General features: G+C 38.4%; 2 protein-coding genes across 2 annotated transcripts; both read left to right on the top strand.

Moving 5' to 3' along the window:
• Positions 1 to 793: 793 nt before the first annotated feature.
• Positions 794 to 9,809, top strand: LOC148046811 (vomeronasal type-2 receptor 26-like). Its single transcript, XM_087714978.1, has 4 exons — positions 794 to 990; positions 2,868 to 3,159; positions 8,645 to 8,771; positions 8,911 to 9,809. Exons 1-4 carry the CDS (start codon positions 794 to 796, stop codon positions 9,807 to 9,809), a joined length of 1,515 nt encoding a protein of 504 aa, XP_087571104.1.
• Positions 9,810 to 14,079: 4,270 nt separating this feature from the next.
• LOC148046810 (vomeronasal type-2 receptor 26-like) lies at positions 14,080 to 24,277 on the top strand. Its single transcript, XM_087714977.1, has 5 exons — positions 14,080 to 14,276; positions 15,410 to 15,701; positions 20,538 to 20,765; positions 22,065 to 22,191; positions 23,379 to 24,277. The coding sequence occupies exons 1-5, from the start codon at positions 14,080 to 14,082 to the stop codon at positions 24,275 to 24,277; spliced, it is 1,743 nt and encodes a 580-aa protein (XP_087571103.1).
• Positions 24,278 to 25,003: the final 726 nt, after the last annotated feature.

Here is a 25,003-nt window from a genome sequence, read left to right as displayed (position 1 = left end):
TTTCAGGTGCTTCATCAGCCGCGACCACCCGGAGGAGGGCCTTCTCTGTGGTTGCTCCGGCCCTTTGGAACGAGCTCCCTGTGGAGATTCAAACCCTCACCACTCTCCAGGCCTTCCGCAAAGCCCTTAAAACCTGGCTATTCCGACAGGCCTGGGGCTAATGAGTCTTGTCCCCCACTCGAATGGCATGGTTGTTGTGTGCTTTTAAACTATGGTATTGTTTTGTCTGTCTTTTTATTCCTTATTTGTACCCTTCCCCCTTGACTTGGGTTGTGAGCCGCCCTGAGTTCTGAATACAAGTGTATCTTGTATTGCAAATTCCCCTCTAAATATTTTATTAGCAGTTGTGCATATAAAAAAAAGAAAAATTAAACATCGGCCACTTATTCTCCCATTTAAAAGTAATTATTCCTTAAATAAATCACCATATTTTCTGAATTTGGTTAAAAAAAAAACCAAGACTGCACAGGTGATTATTTCAATTCAACAACAACATACGTATCTTGAATCCCAGGGAGATTCTCAGAAGGATAACAACATCTGTGCATCATAGTCATTGCTACAGGTTTCCTCCCTCTCTTCTCCTTTGCCAGAGTATGTGTTCAATCCCTGATTATATTAAGACACAAATCTGCAGTCTCGCGGATCTTCAAATAGACAATGGTACATTTTCTGATTACATGTATTCTCAGATAGAAAACTTGAATTGATAGGATTAACTATTGGAATAATACAAACTTCCCTCCGGGGTAGAAGAGGAGAGGATGGAATAGGGGCATTTTCAATAGTGAATATGTTGCTTCTCCTGATGTTCCTGGTGAAGAAAATAGAGACTCTGAGCTGCCCTGCAAGCGATGCTTTTCTTGTTCCACATGAGTGGTACCAACCTGGTGACCTCGTCATTGGTGGGATGGTATCCCGCATCTTTTACAACCATTATGAAATTAATTTTAAGGAACATCCTTGTATAGCACCTTATGACATACCAAAGTAAGGATTATTTTCTTCTAATCTTAATCAGTTTCCTTAAAATTGCTCGTGAGAGTAAAATATTTTCAGTATAAATGTAGGCTTTATATCTAAGTGTCTCAGTCTTTCAATTATTTCTACTTGTGTCAGAATAAACAATTTTCTTTACTTTTATGGTAAAGTGGTTGTCATATAATGTATGAAACTTTAGTGCAGAATCTACTGTGTTCCTCCAAAAATAAGAAAGGGTGTTATTTTCTTTTGACCCCAAAAATAAGCACTTGGCCTTATTTTTCAGGAGGTTTTATTATTTCTGAGGTGCAGGAGGCAGTGAGCATTGTCACCTCATGGCTGCTGTTGTGTTGCAATATTTTTTGGGAGGGCTTATTTTAGTGCATGTGCTCAAAAGCCTGATAGGGCTTATTTTCAGGGAAACAGGGTATATCTTAAATTTTTGTATACCATTCCAATTTCATTTTAGACTATATTTTATTCCAGTTCCATTTTAAATTGTATCTTATTCCAATTTCTTTTTAAGTTGTATTTTATCAAATTCCACTTTAAATTGTTCTTTTATCCAATTTTGGTAATCATTTGTTTCTGGAAAGTTGCACTTTTATATGGCCCAATGTCTAATCAATAAAGGCTTAATGAGATAAAAAAAATTGCTGATACATGCTGGAATCATTCATATTCTATTTTGTGGAAATGTGAAAAAAAATAAATGGGTTCCATGAAAAAAGCAACTTTTTTATTTCTTGTAGCAGATATTTCTTGCAAATCATGCAAATACTGCAGAAAAGCAGGGACGTGCAGTCACTAGAGGCAGGGGAGGCGTGGCCTCACCAGTCATGAGGAAAAGGAAAGAATTTTAAAGAATTTTTAAAAAATAATTAAAGCCAAGGTAGTTGCTACCAGATTCTAAGCCACAGTGACTTGGAACAGTGCTTAGTGTTAACTATAGGAGGAGGCCAGAGAACTAGGGGCCTCTTTTGCATAAGGAATTTTTCACCTTTTAAAAGTTAACCAAGGGTTTAAAAGCAAAGAATTTCTTATGCAAATGATGCACGTGTTCTCTCGCATCCTGTAGAGGGCATTTTTAGAGGCTTTTTAGTGTTATCTGGGAGCAACTAGCTCAGTCTGACTCAGAGCTCTGGCCTTTCATGAGGGCAGAGTTGAAATCCTCTCTGAAACAGCTGGAAAAGGTGCGTGTGTGGGGAGGGGGGAGGAATTCAAAAAGTTTGATTGCATGCAGAACCCACGTTGCCTTTTCAAACACACACACACACACACACACACACACACACACAGAGCTGGATAAAAGTATATAAGCCCAGCTTCATTGAAAAGGCAACGTGATTCACCTGCAATCAAAGGCTCCTATCGGAAGGCAGCAGGGGAAGAGGGGGGGTATGGCAGAGGAGCTGCTTTCAAGCCTTTGGAAAATATATCCAATCCAACTTCTGTGTTTGTGTTTGAGAGTGAGTGAGTGAGAGAGGGATCGAAGTTCTCTGTGTGCTTGTGTCTGTTTGAGAGAGGGGGAGGGAGGGAGAGAGGGAGGAAGCAGGGGGAGGGAGAAGAAAAAGAATGGGAAAACTTATTTTGCAAGGGGGGAAAATGCTGTCGCTTTAAAACAGAACTGAGCATGCCTGGCTGTGGAATTCTGGGAGTTGAAGTCCACAAATCTAAAAAGCTGCCTCACCAGTCATAAAACTCACCGCACGTCACTGCAGAAAAGGCAAATTTGAATATTGCATAAAGTATTCAGCATTTTAGAGAGTCTGTTAGTTTCCTACTTTCATCAGAGAAAAAAATGATTGTTATTCATGTAAAAATGATGCCATCTTATAAGAACGGGCAACTTCCTTTTTCAAGTGGGGTATTTAAATCATTTGTAGTGTAATATTGAAGTTCTACCAGCACATCCTTGCCTTGGCCTTTGCTGTGAAGGAGATCAATGAGGATTCCCAGATCTTACCCAATGTCACTCTTGGGTTCCACATCTATGACAGTTATTATAACCCAAGGCTGACCTATCGCACCATTCTGGATCTACTTTTCAAATCCCAGGAATTTGTCCCTAACTACAAATGTGACGCCCAGAAGAATCTCATGGCCATCATTGGAGGATTAGATTTTGTCACCTCATCATATATAGCTGAAATTATAGGATTCTTCAAGATTCCACAAGTAAGTTCTGAAGGAGTTGAGAAGAAAATTCTTAATCTTATTGTTCTTATGGAATAATCAATGGGCATCAAATATTAAGGTTAGATATCTGTTAAAATGTTCTGCATGGCTTCAGTTCTACTACTTGGCTTTCTTTTCTGAAACTTCAATGTTGGCTACAGGAAGTATTACCAGGAATCATTCCAGACGAGTTAAGACTTGAACTGCTTCCATTTATACAGTCAATCTAGCACATAGGTTTGAAATATTTAGAAAAAAAATCATACCTGTATTATGAAAAGAATGCTAGGGAGAAAATATTCCGCTGATATATTTTGTATGTAAACAAGATAGGAAAATAATTAATTCTGACCTAAGGACTGAACAGAATACTACTGGACTTTCTTTCAGCTGACATATGGCTCATTAGCCCAAGATGCCTTTAAGACCAGCAAACTCTCTTCACTTTATTTCATGGTCCCCAAAGAGGACCAGCAGTACATTGGGATTGTCCAACTACTTCGTCACTTCAGCTGGACGTGGATTGGGATATTTTCTGTTGATAACAACAATGGAGAAAATTTCTTACAGAAAATGCAGCCGTTGCTTTCCAAGAACGGAATCTGCTCATCATTCATAGAAAAGCTTGCACCAATGGTCCACTTGGAAAACTTTCGAAAAATACTTCAAAGAGTCTTAATTATTTCCATGAATTGGATAAATAGCCGAGCCAGTGCATTTCTTGTCTATGGAGAATCAGTGACAATTATCTGGCTAAGAATTGTCACATTTCTGTTAGATCCTGAAAGCAAGGAAATTGCATTTTTTAGAAGGGTGTGGATCATGACTGCACAGATCGATTTCATATTATCAGGATTTCAAATCAGATGGGATCTCCAGATGTTCCATGGAGCTATTTCTTTCACTGTTCATTCAACAGCAGTCACAGCTTTCAAGGAATTTCTTCAGACCATAAATCCTTTTTCAGACAACAGAGATGGGTTTCGACAGGATGTTTGGGAACAAGCATTTGATTGTTCATTTCCAAAACCAGAATTACAAGAAATGCTTAGTGGGCAATGCTCTGAGGAGATGAAGCTGGAGGATCTTCCTGCACCTCTGTTTGAAATGGAAATGACTGGCCAAAGCTACAGTGTCTACAATGCTGTTTATGCTGTGGCTCATGCTTTGCAAGCTCTATACACATTACAGTACAATAGAAAAGAAACTATGATTGGTAAAAAACCTGAGATTGCACAACTGAAAGCTTGGCAGGTAGTATCTTCTTTGGACACTTCTTTTATTTGAATGAGCAGTTTGATGTACAATTATCTTTGAACTCATTGTTCTTAATATTTTCTGTGTATGGAAACAAGTATGAAGAACAAGTAAGTAAAAGTAAAAATAAGGAAAAATTCTGGATGGTGAGAATATTTAATAATTAATGAATGAAATTACTTCTCTTCACAAGTTTTGGAAGCTCCAACAGTAGATTTTAATGAAGAGAATGATAGATATTTGTCTATAATGTCATAAGGTTTTTCTCCTTGTATAGGGTGTTTGACTAGAAGATCTCAAAAGTCCGTTCAGACCTTGTTACACTGTTCTGTCTAAAATAGATGCAGAAAAAATGATTTCTGTTGTTATTCTGTTAATCAATGAGCTAATTTATAAATTATGGTTTATGTGTTGGCAGGAGTTATTTAGGAAATCATCCTAGCTTGCACAATAAGAATAATTAAAATGATAATTTAGCTTACTTTTCATTGTCTCCTTTCAAAATAACCCATTCTACAATAACCTTCTCGGTGGCTCATGAAATTTTCAAGGATGGCAAGCAAAGATTTCCTCCTCCACCACCTTCAAATATTAGAAGACTGGTATCATGTCTCCCCTGGTCCTTCTCTTCACTAGATTAGCCATGCCCAGTTGCTGCAACTGTTCATTGTATGTTTTAGCCTCCAGTCCCCTCATCATCTTGGTTGCTCTTCCCTGCTCTCTTTCTAGAATCACAACTGCTTTTTTTATAGTGTGGTGACCAAAACTGGATACAGTATTCTAGGGCTGGTCTTACTAAGGCTTTATTGAGTGATATTGGTACTTCACGTGATCTTGATTGCATCCCTCTCAAGTTCAGACTACTTGGGATACTGCATGTCCAGTGAAGGGTAGAGATGGACCCAGGAAAGGTGAAGGCCATTCACCACAAAACAACTGCAGAGCTTCCTGGGCTTTGACAACTTCTATGACCAATTCTTCTCCTCATTCACACAAATAGCCCTGTCTATCACCAAACTATTAAAACAGGTGGTGGAGGAGTGAACCAAGCAAGCAACTCCCTTGGACTTTGGAATACCAAGCAGGTTTCCAACAATGTGAAAGGTTTTTTGCGCAGAACCCGGAGAAGCCGTTTGTAATATAAGCCGATGCCACCAATATGGTCTTTTTGCTCCAAGAAAATGTGAAGGGGATGTTGCAATCTGGTGCCTTCACTTCCTGGACGCTGACCAATGCCGAAAGTTATTGGGAGATGTAGACAAGGAGGTGTATGCTGCTTTTGATGGACGCTGCTGACTTGGAGGTGATTCCTAGAAGGCAGTAAGAATGTGTTTGAAGTGTGGATGGACAACAAGAACCTAGAAGCCTTAAGAACACCAAGGAAACTGTCCCCTAAGCAAGAGAGATGGGTGCAGTCCTTTCATTGGTTCAACTTCACCAATATTTTCCAGAGGGAAAGTATTTCCTCACTGATGTGCTCTCTCAGATGCCCCAATACAAAAGGACACAAGAGGAAATAATTAACTCCATCATTCCCTCCAAGTAATTAGCAGTGCAGGTTTCAGTGAGGGGCTGACAGTTATCTACTCCTCCACTGGCTAATGGAATTTTGATCCAATAGAATACCTCAAATACCACAAAAGTCGACGTGACAATGAGGGAGGACCTGGTGTGAAAAGGAAACAAGCTGAATGTTCCATCCAACCAGAGGACCCGAATCCTACAAAGGACCCACAAAATTAGTCAGAACTCTAACTTTAAAATAGCTTCATACCAATGTGGCATGATGTTCTAGGTTGAATTAATTGTTTAAGTAAGGAACCTAAATTAAAGAACATTGAAAAGGTAAAGGTTCCCCTCACACATATGTGCTAGTTGTTCTCAACTCTAGGGGGTGGTGCTCATCTCCGTTTCAAAACTGAAAAGCCAGTGCTATCTGAAGACATCTTCATGGTCATGTGGCTGGCATGATTAAATGCCGAAGGTGCACAGAATGCTGTTACCTTCCCACCAAAGGTGGTTCCTATTCTTTTACATGCATTTTTACATGCTTTCAAACAGCTAGGTTGGCAGAACCTGGAAGAAGTAACGGGAGCTCATGCCATTACGCGATGGTAGGAATTCAAACCGCTGAACTGCAGACCTTTCTGATCAACAAGATCAGTGTCTTAGTTACTGAGCCACCGTGTCCCCTTAAGAACATTACATAATTTCAAAAATATATTTTCATTCTGCTTCAATTCATTCTTCCCTTCCCTTCAAATAATATTATATTAATACAAGAGTGGACAAGTACCTTTCCTTGCAGTATAAATTCTCAAATTTCTAAGCATACATATTTAATAATAGTTTTACGATATTCTATACTCTCTTCCGTGGCTTTCAACTCCCTCTCTCTGTTATTCCCTTTCAAGTAGCTCCACGCATTTCTTCAAGGCATGGCTTTTAACAATTCAGCTGGGGAGAGAGTCTTCCTGAATGAGAAAGGGGAAGCAACAGGTGGATTTGACATCACCAACTTCATCACTTTTCCAAATAGATCTTTTCAGAGAGTTAGAGTTGGAAAGATGAATCCACAGGCTGGAAATGGGACAGAATTCTTCATTGATGAAGATGCGATTGTCTGGAGTCCAGTTTTTAATCAGGTATCAAATCAGTCTATCCACCATGCCTTAATCCATTATGATCCCATATTGAACATATTCTCTTTAGAAATTTGATTTCTGGCCTTTTAAACAAACAATGGCAAATTGTTTTCAAATGTTGATGATGATCAAGCACTCATTAATTTGACGGTATGATATCACAATACAAAAGCCATGTTTATGTATTTCATTTGTATTTTCATTTTAAATCACGAGAGTGGCCATTTTTACATGATATTGTCACCATATGCAATTATTATTATTTTAAAAATATTTTACTATAATGTTTTCTTCATTTTACAACATAGTTTCAGCTTTGCAAAAGCAATATACTGGTTGCTTCCACAATTATGTACAATTCACATATTATTATGCCACCTATTTGCAACCATTTACCGTATTTTTCAGAGTATAAGAAACACTGGAGTATAAGATGCAGCAAGATTTTAAAGAGGCAATTTTTTTAAAAAAAGTAGGTAGGTAAATAGAGGGATAGACAGGGAGAGATAAATACAGTAGGTAGGTAGGGAAATAGAGAGTAGTTAGGTGGGTAGGTAGCCATGTTTACATATTTCATTTGCATTTTCATTTTAAATCACGAGAGTGGCCATTTTTACATGATATTGTCACCATATGCCATTATTTTATTTTAAAAATATTTTTATTATACAGTTTTCTTCATTTTACACCATAGTTTCAGCTTTGCAACAGCAATATACTGGTTGTCTCCACATTTTTTTTTTACAATATACTTATTATTATGCCACCTAGTTGCAACCATTTAGGTCTTATTGATACAGTATCATATTTGTACCTATTGTTTCCATATTTCAAAAATAAATCTCTGTCTATTTATTGTTCTAAATATTTTATTTTACATTTTTATACCATCTTACCATAACATTCTTTACTGTAAATATTGTATACAGTTTAAAAAGTCTATCATTATAGTTATACTTATTTCTAATTTCTAGTTCGTTAATTGTCTTTCATAGTTCACTCTGTAATCTTTCCACTTGAATGTTGGAAATGCAAACAGAGACAGGGAACATACTGCCATATATGTTGGACCTGTCCCTCAGCAAAAAAATATTGGACAAGGATAAAAAAAAGTGGAAAGAGAAAACAAATAAATTTAAAACCAGAGCTATTTCTGTTAGGCATGTTAACAGGGAAATATAATAAAATAACCCAATAATTAACACTACATATAATAACAGTGGCTAAAATTGCTTAAAATTGAAAAAATGGAAATATACCCACAGAAGAAATGGTAAAAAGGAGAATATTAGATCGTGCTGAGATGGACCGGTTGACAATGAAAATTAAAGACAAAGGGGAAACAAAATACTATTTAATTTGGGATGTATGGTATAATTTGTTAGAGAACAGATGAATGTGCAATTATTTTATCTGCCATTCAAACCAAGCCTTTTGTACATCATTGTAATGTCTACATTGTTGGTGAACGTGATGGATTCAGTATCCTTTGGGAAGTCAAAAATAATTCCCCTCCATAAAGGAGAAAAAAATTCAAACTTTTCAATATTTCCAATTTGAAAACCTTTTATACTTCTCACTAGGTCCCCCCACTTTCTCGATGCAATGATCCCTGTTTCCATGGATATTGGAAGAAAGGGATTGAGGGGCATCACTTTTGCTGTTATGACTGTGTTCCTTGCCCAGAGGGGAAGATTTCAAATCAAAATGGTAGGTTAGGCATTCTACCCATTTTTATTAGATTTAAGCAAACCTTAATATATTACTTGGATGAATAAAATTAATAAGGTGATTTTCAATAATATGGAATGCCTAGATGAAAAAAAAATATCCTTGGTTTTTCTTCCAGATATGGATGACTGTTTTCAATGTTCAGAAGATCATTATCCAAATGAAGAAAAGAAAGGATGTATCCCAAAACTGTTGGTTTTTCTAACTTTTGAAGAAACTTTAGGAATTGGTTTATCCTCAGCAGCTCTTGGTTTCTTCTTCTTGACCTCTTGGGTACTTGGAACCTTTATTAAGCACAAGGATACTCCCATTGTCAAAGCCAACAACCGGTCCCTCACCTACACCCTGCTTGTCTCTCTTCTGCTCTGTTTTCTCTCCTCTTTGCTCTTCCTCAGCCAACCTGGCAAAGTGACCTGCCTTCTCCGACAATCAATATTTGCAATCACTTTTTCAGTGGCCATTTCTAGTGTACTGGCCAAAACCATCACTGTAGTTGTGGCTTTCATGGCCACTAAACCAGGATCTCAGATAAGGAAATGGGTGGGGAAGAGATTAGCCTTTTCTATTGTCCTCTCATGCTCTCTCTTACAATTATGTATTTGTATCCTTTGGTTGTTGACATCTCCCCCATTTCCTGAGTTGGACATGCATTCAGAGCTCCAAGGAATGATTTTGCAATGCAACGAGGGGTCAGCTTCCTTCTTCTACTGTGTCTTGGGCTACATGGGTATCTTGGCCAGTGCCAGCTTTATTGTGGCTTTCCTTGCCCGTAAATTACCTGACAGCTTTAACGAAGCCAAGTTCATCACCTTCAGCATGTTGGCCTTTTGCAGTGTGTGGATCTCCTTCTTTCCAGCCTATCTGAGCACAAAAGGAAAAGCCATGGTGGCTGTGGAGGTCTTCTCCATCTTGGCTTCCAGCTCTGCATTACTGGGATGCATATTCTTGCCCAAATGCTACATCATTGTTTTGCGACCTGACCTCAACCACAGGGAGCAACTCACAAAGAGAGATTAGTTCATTATGTGATCTTACTGACTCAGAGAAATTGCTGTCTATAAGAAACTATAAACTATATATAAAGCTATAGGAACACAGACATTTTTATTTCTGTCAAAACAATTTGTGTATGATATTTATCATTTATTATGATTACCTGTTCTGACCCCCCCCCCTTGCTTGTTCACAAATGACAGTCAGACAGAACTTCAAAGGAAATATCTTTTTCGGTCCTGGCTCAAGCTGGCTGCGAGCCCAAAAATAAACGTAGATAAAGTCTCTGGCAAAAAGTTACACAGCAAAAGCAAAAACAAAAAGCTCTTACAGCAAACCAGGTTTACAGGAAGGAAATCACTTATCCAAGTCCCTCTTTGAATTAGGTTTACAGAAAGCAAATTACTTATCCAAGTGCTTCTTTGAATCTCGAAACGATGAACCACACACGACGAATGACGAATCACGAACGTTGACTTCTGCAACTAAGGCATGGCACCATCCATCTTTTATCTGCAGAAGACGACCCTAATGAGCAACATCTGCTCATTATTCCTGCATCGCGACGCAACTCACAGCAAGCTGCTGCTGAGTCACAACAATTACCCATTCCAAAAAACGTTAAATGGATCAGGTTATTTGAACGTTCATGTGTGATCCTGTTCTCTCCTGTTTTTCTATAGTCTCAACATCTTTTTTATAGTGTGGTGACCAAAACTGAACACAGTACTCTAGGTGTGATCTTGCTAAGGCTTTATAGAGTGATATTAGTATCTCACTTGCTGTTGAATGTTATGGTACCAGAGGAGATACTTTCTGGATTGGTCTGGGGTCTTTGAAATATGAATTTTATAGAGTTTTTGAAATATATATTTTTTAAAATCATGCTCACTCTCTAGTCATCTACCTATTTCCACTGTAACCCATTCTTTTAATAATACAAAAAGAATCAGAGAAGATAAAGGAGATGTATTCTTCCTTCCATCTTATCCTTTACTAGAAGCATATGCTAGCCAGTAAGCCTAATAAAAAGTGATTTGATTTGATCTTTTCCTGATTTAGTTTTATAGTTTTTGATTATTTTAAATAATTGTTATAGAATGATTTTAACTAATGATTATATCACGTGTATTGGATGTTTGAATGCTGTCAAGAGTCACTTTCCACAAGATGGAAAGCCACATAGAATTGATAAATTAATACATTTGTTATTAAAAGATATTAGATATTATTGTGGCCTTTGGCAACTGCATGAATAGAAACCTGGCAATATCTATGTCAGGGTTCCAAATAGCATCCAAAAGTAAATCAAGTCGAGTCCAAGGCAAAATATTTCTCCAAGTTCGAATTTATTAAGAGAACCATGTTGGCACATCTGGGAAAACCCGAATCTGAAAGCTTCCTGGTTTTCCCAGGAAGTTCAAGATCTTGCCCTCACACCCACTAGTCCATCACATGGTCCAATCTCTCACTGCCATACTGGCAGTTCCACCCCGCCAATTCTGCTCAGGTGCAAAGGTGCAGAGAGAAAGGATAACCTTGGCTTTCTAAAAAGAATTTTGTTGTGGCTACATAGCATGTGACGCCTTACAATCCCCCCTCCCATTTTCCCACAATAGAAAATGCGTATAAGAATAATACAAGTGTGACAGGCCAAAGACCCAAAAGAAAAGATGGCTGCAGTCCTGACAATCCATTAGAAATGGGGATATAATTAAACATAGTTTTATAAAACTGGATTAACATGCAGCAACCATCCTTGATAAACAAGATCCTGATATTTATGTACTTTTTGCATCTCAGATGAACAACCAGCGGTGGGTTCCTGCCAGTTCTAACCTCTTTTACAGAAGACGTTCCACAAATCTACAGTGCTGTTTAGAACCAGTTCCAGCTCCCTCCCCCCCACCCATCCACAGATCATCAAGATGAAGAACGAGAGGAGGAATTCTGGGAGTTGAAGTCCAGAACTCTTCATTGCCAGAGTTCCTGAGCCAACATGACTGGAGGAGGAATTCTGGGAGTTGAAGTCCACAAGTCTTAAAGCTGTCAAGTTTGAACCCCCCTGGATTTTTTTTTCTAAAGGGTTAGGGGTGCAAGGGTCTTGTAACTTGACAGCTTTAAGACTTGCGTGCTTCAAATGCCAGAGTTTCTGAGCTAACATTTTGGTTGCTAAGCAAGAGCATTGTTAAGTGAGTTTCACCACATTTTACAAGTTGGCCACACCCACCCACCCTTTGGTTGTCCCAAAGATGATTTTTGAAAAGGCAACTGGACTTTCTTGGTTTTTCCTTGAAGATGTTTTGCTTCTCATCCAAGAAGCTTCTTCAGTTCTGAATCTTACCAAGAAGTTTCTTGATAAGATTCTTGGATGAGAAGTGAAATGCCTTTGAGCAAAACGAAAGAAATTTCAGTTGCTTTTTGAAAAGTCACCTTTGGGACAACCAAACAAGAAAAGAACCAGCACTCAGGAAATACGGTATGTTGTAGACTATAACTTGGTAAGGGAGCAATGAAAGTTTCAGAGAAGACATTCAAGTGTCCCTATGTGATATTACACACAAAGATAAGGATTCAATGGAGCAACACACAACTTACTGAATCAGAGCCATGGAAATTGAGACAGTCACAGCCAGAATCCACCATTTCTCTATTCTTTGCCTATCAGTTCATTATTTTCTACTCTGGTTTGTGGTTTTGGGGTTCCCTGCAGAAAAAAAGATTGCTGCATTCGCTCATAAGTGAAATATTTGATTTGAGAATCACTTTTAGATTTGGTAGTCAATTTGGTCTAGTGATTTAGGCATCAGGTTAGAAAGTGGAAGGTGATGAGTTCAAGTCCCACCTTAGCCATGAAGGCCCTCTGGGTAACTCTGTCCCAGGCACTCTCGGGCCTCGCAACCCACTTTCTTGCTTTTGTGAGGAAAATAGGAATAACAGAGTTAGAAGGACCTTGGAGGTCTTATAGTCCCACCACAAAACCCTACACCATTTTAGACAAAATGTTGTCCAATCTCTTCTTGAATGATGGAGCACCCACAACTTCTGGAGGCAAGTTGTTCCGCTGATTAATCGTTCCCACTGTCAGGAAATTTCTCCTTAGTTCTAGGTTGATATCTAGGTTTAGACTCTGCTTTCTTTCTTACTTTTTTTGCTTAAAGATGTTTCACTAGTTAATTCTCACATTCCGTCAGGAAATTTCTCCTTAGTTCTAGCTTCTTTTTTTCCTTGATTATTTTCCATCCATTACTTCTTGTCCTGCCTTCAAGTGCATTGGAGAATAGATTAACCCCCCCTCTTCTTTGTAACAGCCCCTTAGATATTGCAACTCTGCTATAATAGATAAATAATATCTATCCTATCCTATCATATGGTATCTATCATGTCATATTATACCATATCATATATCATATCACATCTATCATATGCTACCATAGGAGAAGGAAGGTGTTTTAGATATCATCTCTCCCTTCAGTTGTTTGTAAGAAATAATGCAAATAAAATAAGTAAATAAATAACTAAAGATTTGGAGGGGTAGATTATTAAACTCAAGGCAATGGCTAATGCAACTTCTGAAGTATCCGTCTCAATATTGTTATTGTTTCATTCTTCAACATTCTTTGACTGAAAATGTGGATAAAACATCCAAAGAAATTATTGGCTTATTTATCATGTAAAAAATATTTCCTCTTCTCTACTAAACAATTCAGTTCATTTTATATGGAAAATGGGGTCCCTGCTCCATTGTAAGGAATGAACATGAATTTCAATATTTGAGGGTATTTTTTAATTGACAATGTCCCTTAGATTATTTTCATTAGCATTTGCTCATTGGAACAAAAAGTTGAACCTTCAGTTGAACTCCTTATTCTCTCAGCAAAAACAAAATAATTATCTCCTAAAGGAATCACTGTATTTCATTTAGTTAGCCCAAAACTTCAAGGACTGTGCATAAAGGTATTTAAATTCAGCAACACATAAGGTATCTATTTGGTTATAAAGTAACTCTTGAACCCCAGGGAGTTTGGCACAAAGGGATAATAATGGCTCCATCAGATTCATTGCTACATGTCTCCTCCATACTTTCTTCTTTTCCAAAACATCTGTTCAATCCTAGTGATAGTCAGAATACAAATTTGCACACACATGGAACTTCAGATAGAAAATGATGGGATTTCTGATTAGGTGCATTGTCAGATATAAACCTTGGCTCATTCATTGAAAGAACCATTGAAATACAAACTTCCTTAAGGACAGGAGGCACAAGTATTTTCCCTATGACAAATGCCTGAAGATGTCATTCCTTCTGATGCTCTGGGTGCAGAAAGCAGTTACTCTGAACTGCCCTGCGAGTGATGCTTTCCCTGTTCCCCATGAGTGGTACCAGCCTGGTGATATCATCGTAGGTGGGATGGTGTCTCAGATAATTCGTCCTTTTTTTGAAATTGAATTTAAGGAAAATCCAACTCTAAAACCTTATGATTTACCAATGTAAGATTTTTTTTCTTTCCATTCATTTTCTAATCTTAGCCAGATCTCCCAAAATTGTATATATGACTAAAGCTCTTTGAGAAGAATATAATAGAATAGAGCAGAATAGAATAAAACAGTGAATTAGAATGGAATGGAATAGAATAGTATTCTTTATTGGCCAAGTGTGATTGGACACACAAGGAATTTGTCTTTGGTACATTTGCTCTCAGTGTACATAAGGAGAATAAAAACACATTCATCAAGAATAAAAAGATACAACACTTAATAATACTCAAGGTTACTGATAAGCTATCAAATCATACGAGGAAACAATAAAAACAATATAAATTGAAAGACACAACCAACATGGTTATAGTCATAAGAGGGGAGAGAGAGGTACTAGGAAGGAAGAGAATAATAATAATAATACATTCTTGGTAAATTATAGAAAGTGTTGTGGGAATTAGTTGTTAAGCAGAGTGATGGCATTCAAAAAAACCTGTCTTTGTGTCTAGATGTTATGGTGTGCAATTCTCTATATTGTTGTTTGGAGGGTAGAAGTTGAAATAATTTATGTCCAGGATGCAAGGTATCTGTAGATATTTTCACAGCCCTCTTTTTGACTCATGCAGTATACAGGTCCTCAATGGAAGGCAGGTTGGTGGCAATTGTTTTTTTCTGCAGTTCTAATTATCTAAGTCTGGTTGCAGAGCCAAACCAGACAGTTATGGAGATACATATGACAGACTCAATAATTCCTCAGCAGTTGATAAATGCATAAATATAAATGCATTGTTACTCTCAAAATAAGATAATTAAAATTATCCAATCTGTGCAGTCACTCCCCACAAACTTTACATATATTAAAAGAGTGATTCTTTCTAGTTCTGTTCTATTTTGTGCAAAACTGGTAAAAATAATTGAGAGAGCTTGAAAAAAAATCAAGACTTTCTTCCTAAACTTATTTATTGCAAATCAGGGAAATATTTTACATTGTTTAAAACTATACAAATTATTTAGTGTTTTACAAAAAAACTCATCTTCTCACTTATAACAGAGACAGGAATGGTTGTTACTCATGTATAAATGCTTTCAACATAAAAGAATTGTCAACTTATTTTGCTCAATGGGGGTGTTTAAACTATTTGCAGTGTAATAACCAAATTCTACCAGCACGTCCTCGCCTTGGCCTTTGCTGTGAAGGAGATCAATGAGGACTCCCAGATCTTACCTAATATCACTCTCGGGTTCCATATCTATGACAGTTACAACAACCCAAGGATGACCTATCGTACCACTCTAGACCTGCTTTTCAAATCACAGGAATTTGTCCCCAACTACAAATGTGATAGCCAGAAGAATCTCATGGCCATCATTGGAGGGTTAGGTCCTGATACATCATCCTTTATGGCAGAAAGTATAAATGTCTACAAAATTCCACAGGTAGTTTACAATGGAGTGAGAGAGAAAAACTGTTTTGTAATTAATAGTAGATACTAGTTGCATAACTTTCTGCAGGAATTCAGTTAAATACACTTTTATCTCCCCGTCTTCTGTTTTTCCGACAACTCAATAGACTGGCTCAAGGTAACCCAACTAAATCAAAATCTTTTATTACAATCATACATGTGTTTTCACTGCCAGCCAGCAATAGATCATAACTCTTCTTACTACGATTTGTTTGGTGTATAATAGAAGTAGTTTAGCATAAAACTCAACTGTTTTTCTTAGCCATTGTTGAAGGTTGTGTTATAGGGTTAGTTAGTATTTTGCCCCGCCTTTCTGCAGGACTTCAATTTTGCTCTCTTTGCTCTCTCTTCTGCGATTGATCCAACAACTCAATATGTTGTCTCAAAATAATCAGTCAAGAAAATTTAAATCTTTTATTACAATCATAGATTAGAAAATTAAAATTAAAACCACAAGTTACAGTGCGTTAATCTTATTTGAAACATTGCAGTTTGACCACTATTTGTGGGAAAATCTGGAGTTGTGTCAAGAGGAGGATAGAAAAGGCTCACTAGCACTTAGAATAATAGAGTTGGAAGGAGGCCTTCTAGTCTAACCCCCTCTTCAAGCAGGAAACTCTATACCATTACAGATAAATTACTGCCCAGTCTCTTTTTGAAAGCCTCCAGTGATGGAGCACCCACAGCATCTGAAGAGAAGTTGTTCCATTGATTAATTGTTTTCACTGTTAGGAAATTTCTCCCTAGTTCTAGGTTGCTTCTTTCCTTGGTTAGTTTCCATCCATGGTTTCTCATGCTGCATTTGGAAAATAGTGTGACCCCCCCCCCCCCGCCCTCCTTGTCTTTGTAGGAGCATCCCAAATATTGGAACACTGCTATCATGTCTCGTGGTTTAGGGACAACAGGTAACAACACCACTTGCTATGTCTTGGTTGGGTCTATCAATAAGAACTGAATTTAAAACTCAACTGATTTGGCTGGAAATTGTTGAAGCATTTGGGCAACCTGGTACTTTTGAAGATCTCCATAATAATTGTAGTAAATGAAGAGATGATTAACTCTACTCCTCCAAAAACTCATGGGCATAGTCTTCCACGTATAATTATTTTATTTTATCTGCTACAAATAAGGGAAGGAAGTAATCCAGTAAGACTAGTTCTTAAGAATCCTTTCCTTAGGCTGAGAAGAGCTCAAAAACTCAGATGGTTAGCAAATTTCCAGATGTTCTAAGGGGATGAAGATACTGGAACTCTGTATTAGGAAACTGAGTGTGATTGTAACTTAGTTATATTTCATATGAGAAAATATTGTGTCAAGAAATTATAGTTGCTTCTCTTTTCCAGCAAATGTCATACTTTACATAGAATTGGACAAATGTCCAATGGATAGAAAGCTTCATTAAATGTCTAACTGGCAGTCAGATACTGAGCAAGTTTCCAGATGTTCTAAGGGGATGAACATACTGGACCTCTATATTAGGAAAGTGAGTGTGATTGTAATCTCGTTATATTTCACATGAGAAAATATTTCATCAAGGAATTTTGCTTGCTTCTCTTTTCCAGCAAATATCTACATAGAATTGGACAAATGTTTAATGTAGGGAGAGCTTCATTGAGTTTCTATCCCACAGTCTTCTTCATATTTTCCCCATGATTTTCATGAATAATGAAATTCTCTTTTCTGTTTATTTAGTTGATTTATGGTTCCTTTGCCCAAGAAGACGTTTACATTACTGAGTTATTTCCACTTTATTGCATGGTCCCCAAAGAGGAGCATCAGTACACTGGACTTATACAACTTCTTCTCCATTTTGGATGGACGTGGATTGGACTCTTTGCTTTTGAAAATAAGGAAGAGCATTTTTTGCAGAAACTGCAGCCGTTGCTTTCACAGAACGGGGTCTGTTTAGCTTTTACGCAAAACATTCCACAACACCTCCACTTGGAAGATTTGTCAGAATTGTCAGACTCAATCTCAATTATTTCTAATAAATTGATGGATCAAACAGTGAATGTTTTTCTTGTCCACGGAGAATCCATCATAATCGTGTGGCTGCGAACTGTCATGTTTCTATGGGATCCTGAAAATAAAGAGAGTATGTTATTTAGGAAGGTTTGGATCCTGATGAATTCAATTGATTTCATTCTGATGGGAATTCAAAAGAGTTGGGATTTCCAGTTGTTCCACGGGGCTCTTTCCTTTACTGTGCATTCCAGAGAAGTTTGTGGGTTCAAAGAATTTCTTCAAGTCATCAAACCTTCAACCCACAAAGATGGATTTCTTCAAGAGGTTTGGGAGCAATTGTTCGATTGTTCATTTTCAAAGGCAGAATTAGCTTTATCTACGATTAGTGAAACCTGTACTGGAGATGAGAAGTTGGAGACTCTACCTGGTCCTCTGTTTGAGTTGCAGATGACTGGCCAAAGCTACAGTATCTACAATGCTGTTTTTGCAGTGGCACATTCTTTGCATCAGGCAGTGAGATCAAAATCCCAAACGAGAGAGATTCAAAGGGTTGAATTTGCAAATCTGCTGCCTTGGCAGGTAATCTCAATCATTCACAATCTAATATAGCTTCTTTACCTTTGTCTATGGCTACAACTCAATAGAGAGACCGAGGCAACAAAGCTATTAGTTTTGTTTTTTTTAAATAAGAGGATGAACTTAAACCAAGTTTTTCCTAATATCAGTATAGTCAAGGGGATTTACTGTAGGCATCAATTTTCATTGTATAAATACCTTTTCACCTCCATGTAAGATTGGCATGTCTTGTGAATTTATCCAACCTGGTTCCAAGAAGAATTCAATTGCATTGTGCCTGAAGGCACTCTTTCTACTTTTTGTGCCCAAAAAACATTTCTGAAATGTAGACCTTTCACTTTTCTTATTAGCTTGTGAATAATTATTTTCACCAGAGTGCAGTGGTTAGAAAGCAGTACTTAAGCACTACTTAAACGAGAGATATAAATGAGACTGGGCAAAATGGATTGATTATATACAAAATAAATATGGATAAATGAGATGAGGAAAAATGGATTGATTATATTCAAAATAAATACGGGACTAAGAAATTCCGGATAGCTTATGATTAAGATCAGGAATGATATAAATTGTTTAAAGTTAGTTTAGCAAGGAGGAGCTAAGTTCAATGTAAAGAAGTTATCAATCTTCTATTCTTTTTTCCAATATATTTTAGACAGTTTTTGTTAAAGATTTATACCATGTATGGGTTCTGGGAAGTTGGGGGAGGGAAGGCTGGGGGGGGTTGGGGGGGAGGGGGGAGGGAGGTTTGACGAGGGGTGTTAGATTTTAGTGTAATATGAATGCACATGTATACTGTTTTCTTTTATTTTTTCTTTAGAACTAGGATATGTTAAGTATATTATGGAAGTAGAAATACTATCAACATAGATTGGAGTTTGCTCAGAAGCGGAAATACACCAATGAGAGGAAGAGTGAGAAACAGAAGGGAGAAGAAAGATGGGAAGAGAGGGATAGGAGAGAAGGTAAGGGGGGAAGATGAGGAGGATAAGGAGGAGTGGAATGTAGGGAGAGGAGGAGGAGAAAGGAAGGGGAAGTAGAGTAGGAAAGGATGCTGGAGTGAGGTGTATGGAGACCAGAAGAGCTATGGAAGCAGAAATACACCAATGAGAGGAGGAGTGGGAAACAGAAGGGAGAGGAGGGATGGGAGGAGAGGGACGGGAGAGAGGGTAGGGGGGAAGATGAGGGGGATGAGGATAGGGGGGAGTGGAGTGTAGAGAGAGGAGAGGGAGAGGGGAAGGGGAAGTAGAGTGGGAAAGGATGATGGAGGGAAGATAGGAAGTAGGAGAGAGGTATAAGAGGGAGGTGTATGGAGAGCAGAAGAGCTGATAATAGGTTTTTATTTTGGGGGGCATTGATGACAAGAGGAACTGATGTAGTGATTATTTGTTACTATATGATACTGGCTATGTATAGTATACATGTAATTGTATGTTATGAAAATGGAAATAAAAAATATGTTTGCTGCCCGTTGCCAGCAATTTGGCAGTATGATGCCCACCAACTCAAGGAAGATCAGCCTTCCATCCTTCTGAGTTCAGTAAAATGAGGAGCCAGATCATTGGGGGCAATATGCTGATTCTGTAAACCACTTAGAGATGGTTGCAAAGTGCTGTGAAGCAGTATGTAAGTCTAAGTGATATTGTTATCCAAATTTATCCTCAGCCAGTTCTCTAATTTACTTCTCCTTGGCTCATGAACATTTCAGAGTTGGGATGCAAAGCATTCACTCTCTATCAACGTTCAAGAGGAATGACCCAAGTGTCAGTCCTTTTCAGCTGTGTCCTCCACCCTTTGTAACTACTGTATGTTTGAGAGAATCTGTCTCTCTTTGTACCTCTCATTCTCTTATTCTCTCTCTCTCTTTCAAAACAATTGCGTCTCAGATGATTAAATCTGGATAAAGGAAATTTGTCAGGTCTCAGGATGTCAAAAACCTTTGTACTAACAAAGAACAATGTAGGATGAGTTGAGATCTGGTCCAAGTTTGATTGTCTAGTTGTTTAAAAAGTGAATATAAATCATATCTGATTCAAGTTGCATCATATCAATACCTTGGTTTGATTTTGATTTTTTAGCTACTGTTGTTTCATCCCCCCCCTCAGAAATAACATTAAATTAACACTAGATCATACCTGTGTCTTTCTCTGTAATATAGATTATTTGATATTTGTTAGAGCAACGGGAAGAATGTCGAAGTGAAAATTAAATATATTGGCCACTTCTTCATTATTATTCTTCCAAATCTCTTTCATTCCCTTTCAAATAGCTCCATTCATTTCTTCAAGGCATTTCTTTTAACAATTCAGCCGGGGAGAGAATATTCCTGAATGAGAAAGGGGAAGCAACAGGTGGATTCGATATCACCAACTTGATCACTTTTCCAAATAGATCCTTTCAGAGAGTAAGAGTTGGAAAAATGGATCCTCATGTTCCCAAAGGGAAGGAATTATTCATTGTTGAAGAGGTGATTGTCTGGCACCCAGCTTTTAACCAGGTGTGGATTCATTGAATCAACTCTTCCTTGATGCATTATGATGCAATATTGAACATAGTTTCTTTAGAAATCTAGTTTGTGATTTTTGAAATGGCACATTCTGTACAAATATCATCAAATTGACAAAATGATATTACAATGTAAAAGATAGGTATTCACATTTGGATTGCATTTCCATTTGAAATCAAAAGATACTATTCCCATAATATTGTAGTCACAGATATTTCTTCATTCTTCATTTTCCAAACTCGCCCTTTGCACATCCTTATAATGTCAACATTTTAATCGATAGTATAAATACATGATGGCTCAATGCAGGGGTGGGTTTCTTGCCCCGTTCCAACCGGTTCAGTTGGAACGAGGCCGGCGGCGTCCTCGCGCACGCACGCGGCGTCCTCGCGCACGCATGCGGTGCATGTGTGCACATGCGCACCGCGTGCATGCGTACTAGCGTCTGCGCGATGCTCCAGCTACTCCTGGAGGATCGTGCAGGCGCTGTATGCGTTCTGCGCATGCGTAGAAGCGCAGAATTCGTAAAAAATGGGTAAGGAGCGGGCACGGGTGTGCGGGTGCGGGGGGGGGGCTTCGCCGTTCCCGGAAGTTACTTACTTCCGGGTTCGGCGACCAACCGGATCGCAGGGACCGGTGCGAACCGGTCGAAACCCACCCCTGGCTCAATGGTTAAAGACACTGAGCTTGTCAGCCGAATAGCCCACTTTGAGACCTGAGCGCCATGCAATAGGGTGAGTTCCCTGTCCTCCATAAGCTCCTTCCCAACTTGGAATTCAAAAGCATGTCAATTTGAGTAGATGTATAGGTACCACTTTGGTGGGAAAGTAACAGTGTTCCTGGTACTTTTGTCGAGTAGCCCTGCTGGTCATGTATTCATGGAAAATGTCTCTGGATAATGCTGGCTTCTTCTGCCAAGAAACAGAGTTGAGCATGGGCCCTAGAGCAGTAATGGTATCCTCTTTTCTTCACTATCAGTTCAGTAGCAGGAGCGCACATCTGGGCATGTGCAGGACTTTTTGCACATGTGCAGAAGGGCTGTGATGGCATCTTTGTGGGTGGGCGGAGCCTTGCGCCACCGCCACTACTAGTTCGCCTGTACCAGTGCGAACCGGCAGAATACCACCTCTCCCCTTGAGTCAAACACAACTGGAAATGGACACCTTTACCTTACAAATACACCTGGAGTAACCATTTACGAATTCAACTATCCTTCCTCCCACCATAAAGGAGAACAATAGAAATTGATTATAAATTCCCCTTTCAAAAATCTTTCACATTTTTTACCAGGTTGTTCCATTTTCTCAGTGTAGTGACCATTGCTACCCTGGATACTGGAAGAAAAGGTTGGAAGGAAAACAATTCTGTTGCTACGACTGTGTTCCTTGTCCAGAAGGGAAGATTTCAAATGAAAAGGGTGGGTTATACATGCCAGCAAGTGTTCATTAGATACCATGTTTTCCCCAAAATAAGACAGGGTCTTATTTTCTTTTGACCCCTCCAAAATAAGCACTTGGCCTTATTTTCAAGGAGTCTTATTATTTTTTTGTGGTGCAGGAGGCAGCGAGTGTGGTCACCTCATGACTGCTTCTGTGTTGCAATATTTTTGGAGAGGGCTTATTTTTGGAAAAGGGCTTATTTTAGCGCATGCACTCAAAAGCTCAATTGAGATTATTATCCAGGGAGGTCTTATTTTCGGGAAAACAGGGTAGACTTAAGCAAATTTTAAGACACTATATTTGTGTCCACAAGCAATTCCATCAATAGACACCTTGTCCTACAACCAGCATACGAATCCCTTAGAATCCAAATCAACCACAGAGCCAACTAGAGACAGCACTGACCTTCCAGCAACTCATGCAATTCCCCCCACACTCCCACTCACCAGCAGTTCACGTCTGAAAGAGCCTGATCTGAACTAATCTCCTTATCAAAAGACCCATCACAAGACTCACAGATAACTCACAACTGATTCATCACAAGACCTGTCAGAAGACCCTCAGGTGACACACCCATCACACCAAAGCCCTTATAAACAGAATACTGACATCCCGTAAAATCTGCTGAAGATGTTACATAGCCTGGTAACAAAACAATACAATAGAATAGCATAGTTGGAAGGGACCTTGGAGGTCTTACAGTCCAACCCCCTGCCTAGGCAGGAAACCCTATACCATTTGGACACCAACCCACCAGCTGGGAGAATGAACCTCCCACTACTTTAGTGTAGCAAATAGTTTTGTGACTTCTTCAAGGTGAATATTCATTTCTATAATTGTGAATCACAATCTGTTCTTTGGAATATAAAGAGTGAAACTTCTTCTCTGTGTTTTGGAAAAATGGGAAAAGACAAAATGGTCTAAATTTGAATAAATTTGAATAAGACAGGAATCCATTTCATAGAATAATGGCTCTTCCCATTGTGCTTCTTTTATGCTGATCCCAGATGACACAATGATGGAAAAACTGCATTTCCATACAAACATGATCCAACTGGTAGCCAATAGGAAAAAAAAAACTTGAGAGGGATATGGTTGGTACCCATAAAGAATATTATTTTCAATAATATGGAATGTATTAAAAATGCCTTGACTTTTCTTTTAGATATGGATGACTGTTTTCAATGTTCAGAAGATCAATATCCAAATGAAGAAAAGAAAGGCTGTATCCCGAAACTGCTGGTCTTTCTAACTTTTGAAGAAACCTTAGGAATTGCCTTATCCTCAGCAGTTCTTTGTTTCTTCTTCTTGACCACTTGGGTACTTGGAACTTTTATTAAGCACAGGGATACTCCCATTGTGAGAGCCAACAATCGGTCCCTTACCTACATCCTGCTTGTCGCACTTCAGCTCTGTTTTCTCTCCTCTTTGCTCTTCCTAAGTCAACCTGGCAAAGTGACCTGCCTTCTCAGGCAACCAACTTTTGGCATCACCTTCTCAGTGGCAATTTCTTGTGTACTGGCCAAAACCATCACTGTGGTTGTGGCTTTCATGGCCACTAAACCAGGATCTCACCTGAGGAAATGGGTGGGGAAGAGATTGGCCTTTTCTATTGTCCTCTCATGCACTCTCTTACAAGTATTTCTTTGTATTCTTTGGTTGTTGACATCTCTCCCATTCCCTGAGTTGGACATGCACTCGGAGCTCCAAGAAATGATTTTACAATGCAATGAGGGGTCAGGTTTCTTCTTCTACTGTGTCTTGGGCTACATGGGTATCTTGGCCATTGCCAGCTTTATTGTGGCCTTTCTTGCCCGTAAATTACCTGACAGCTTTAATGAAGCCAAGTTCATCACCTTCAGCATGTTGGCCTTCTGCAGTGTGTGGATCTCCTTCTTTCCAGCCTATCTGAGCACAAAAGGAAAAGCCATGGTAGCTGTGGAGGTCTTCTCCATCCTGTCCTCCAGTGCTGCATTACTGGGATGCATATTCCTCCCAAAATGCTACATCATTGTTTTGCGGCCTGACCTCAACCACAGGGAGCAACTCATAAAGAGAAATTAACTCTTTGTGTAATATTTCTGGCTTTGAAAAATTGCTGAGAAAACAAGAGAAAGATTTTTTGCTATCTATAGGAGACATATTGAAGTCATTACTTCTGACAGATGATTAATACAGAAATTATCCTGATCCCTAAGATTTATTATAGTTGCCAATTAGGAAAGAAATGCTCATGCTATGGCATTTGTAATCATTCTCCAAGATTCTTTAATTAAACACCTTCTGTCTTAAATTAAACACCTTCCAAAGGTGTTGTTAGGGATGTAATCTAATTTTGGGTTGGATACACACAAACACACACACACACACACAAACACACACACACATACACATATACATACATACATACATACATACATACATACATACATACATACTTACATACTTACATACATACAGTCTTTTAATCTTTGCTTAATTCTCCTCGAGTCATCATGAAGTCAGACTAGATGAGGCACATCGTTCTCCTGCCTCCTCCTGTAGAGGGCGTTTTTTAGTGGCACTAAGCAGAGTCATCCACTGTGACTATATATATAGTCATGTGTGTACACACACACACACACACACACACAGACAGACAGACAGACAGACAGACAGACATACATACATACATACATACATACATACATACATACATACATACATACATACATACATACATATATATATATATATATATATATATATATATATATATATATATATATGCTTGGTCCTTAGTAGTAACAA

Source organism: Thamnophis sirtalis, unplaced genomic scaffold (genome assembly GCF_051295495.1).
Source record: "Thamnophis sirtalis isolate CommonGarterSnake01/CBP01778 unplaced genomic scaffold, rThaSir2_p1.2 scaffold_4, whole genome shotgun sequence".
In the NCBI taxonomy this organism is placed as follows: Eukaryota; Metazoa; Chordata; class Lepidosauria; order Squamata; family Natricidae; genus Thamnophis; species Thamnophis sirtalis.
Note: the sequence above shows the minus strand (reverse complement) of the source record. Positions and strands in the feature narration are given on the sequence as shown.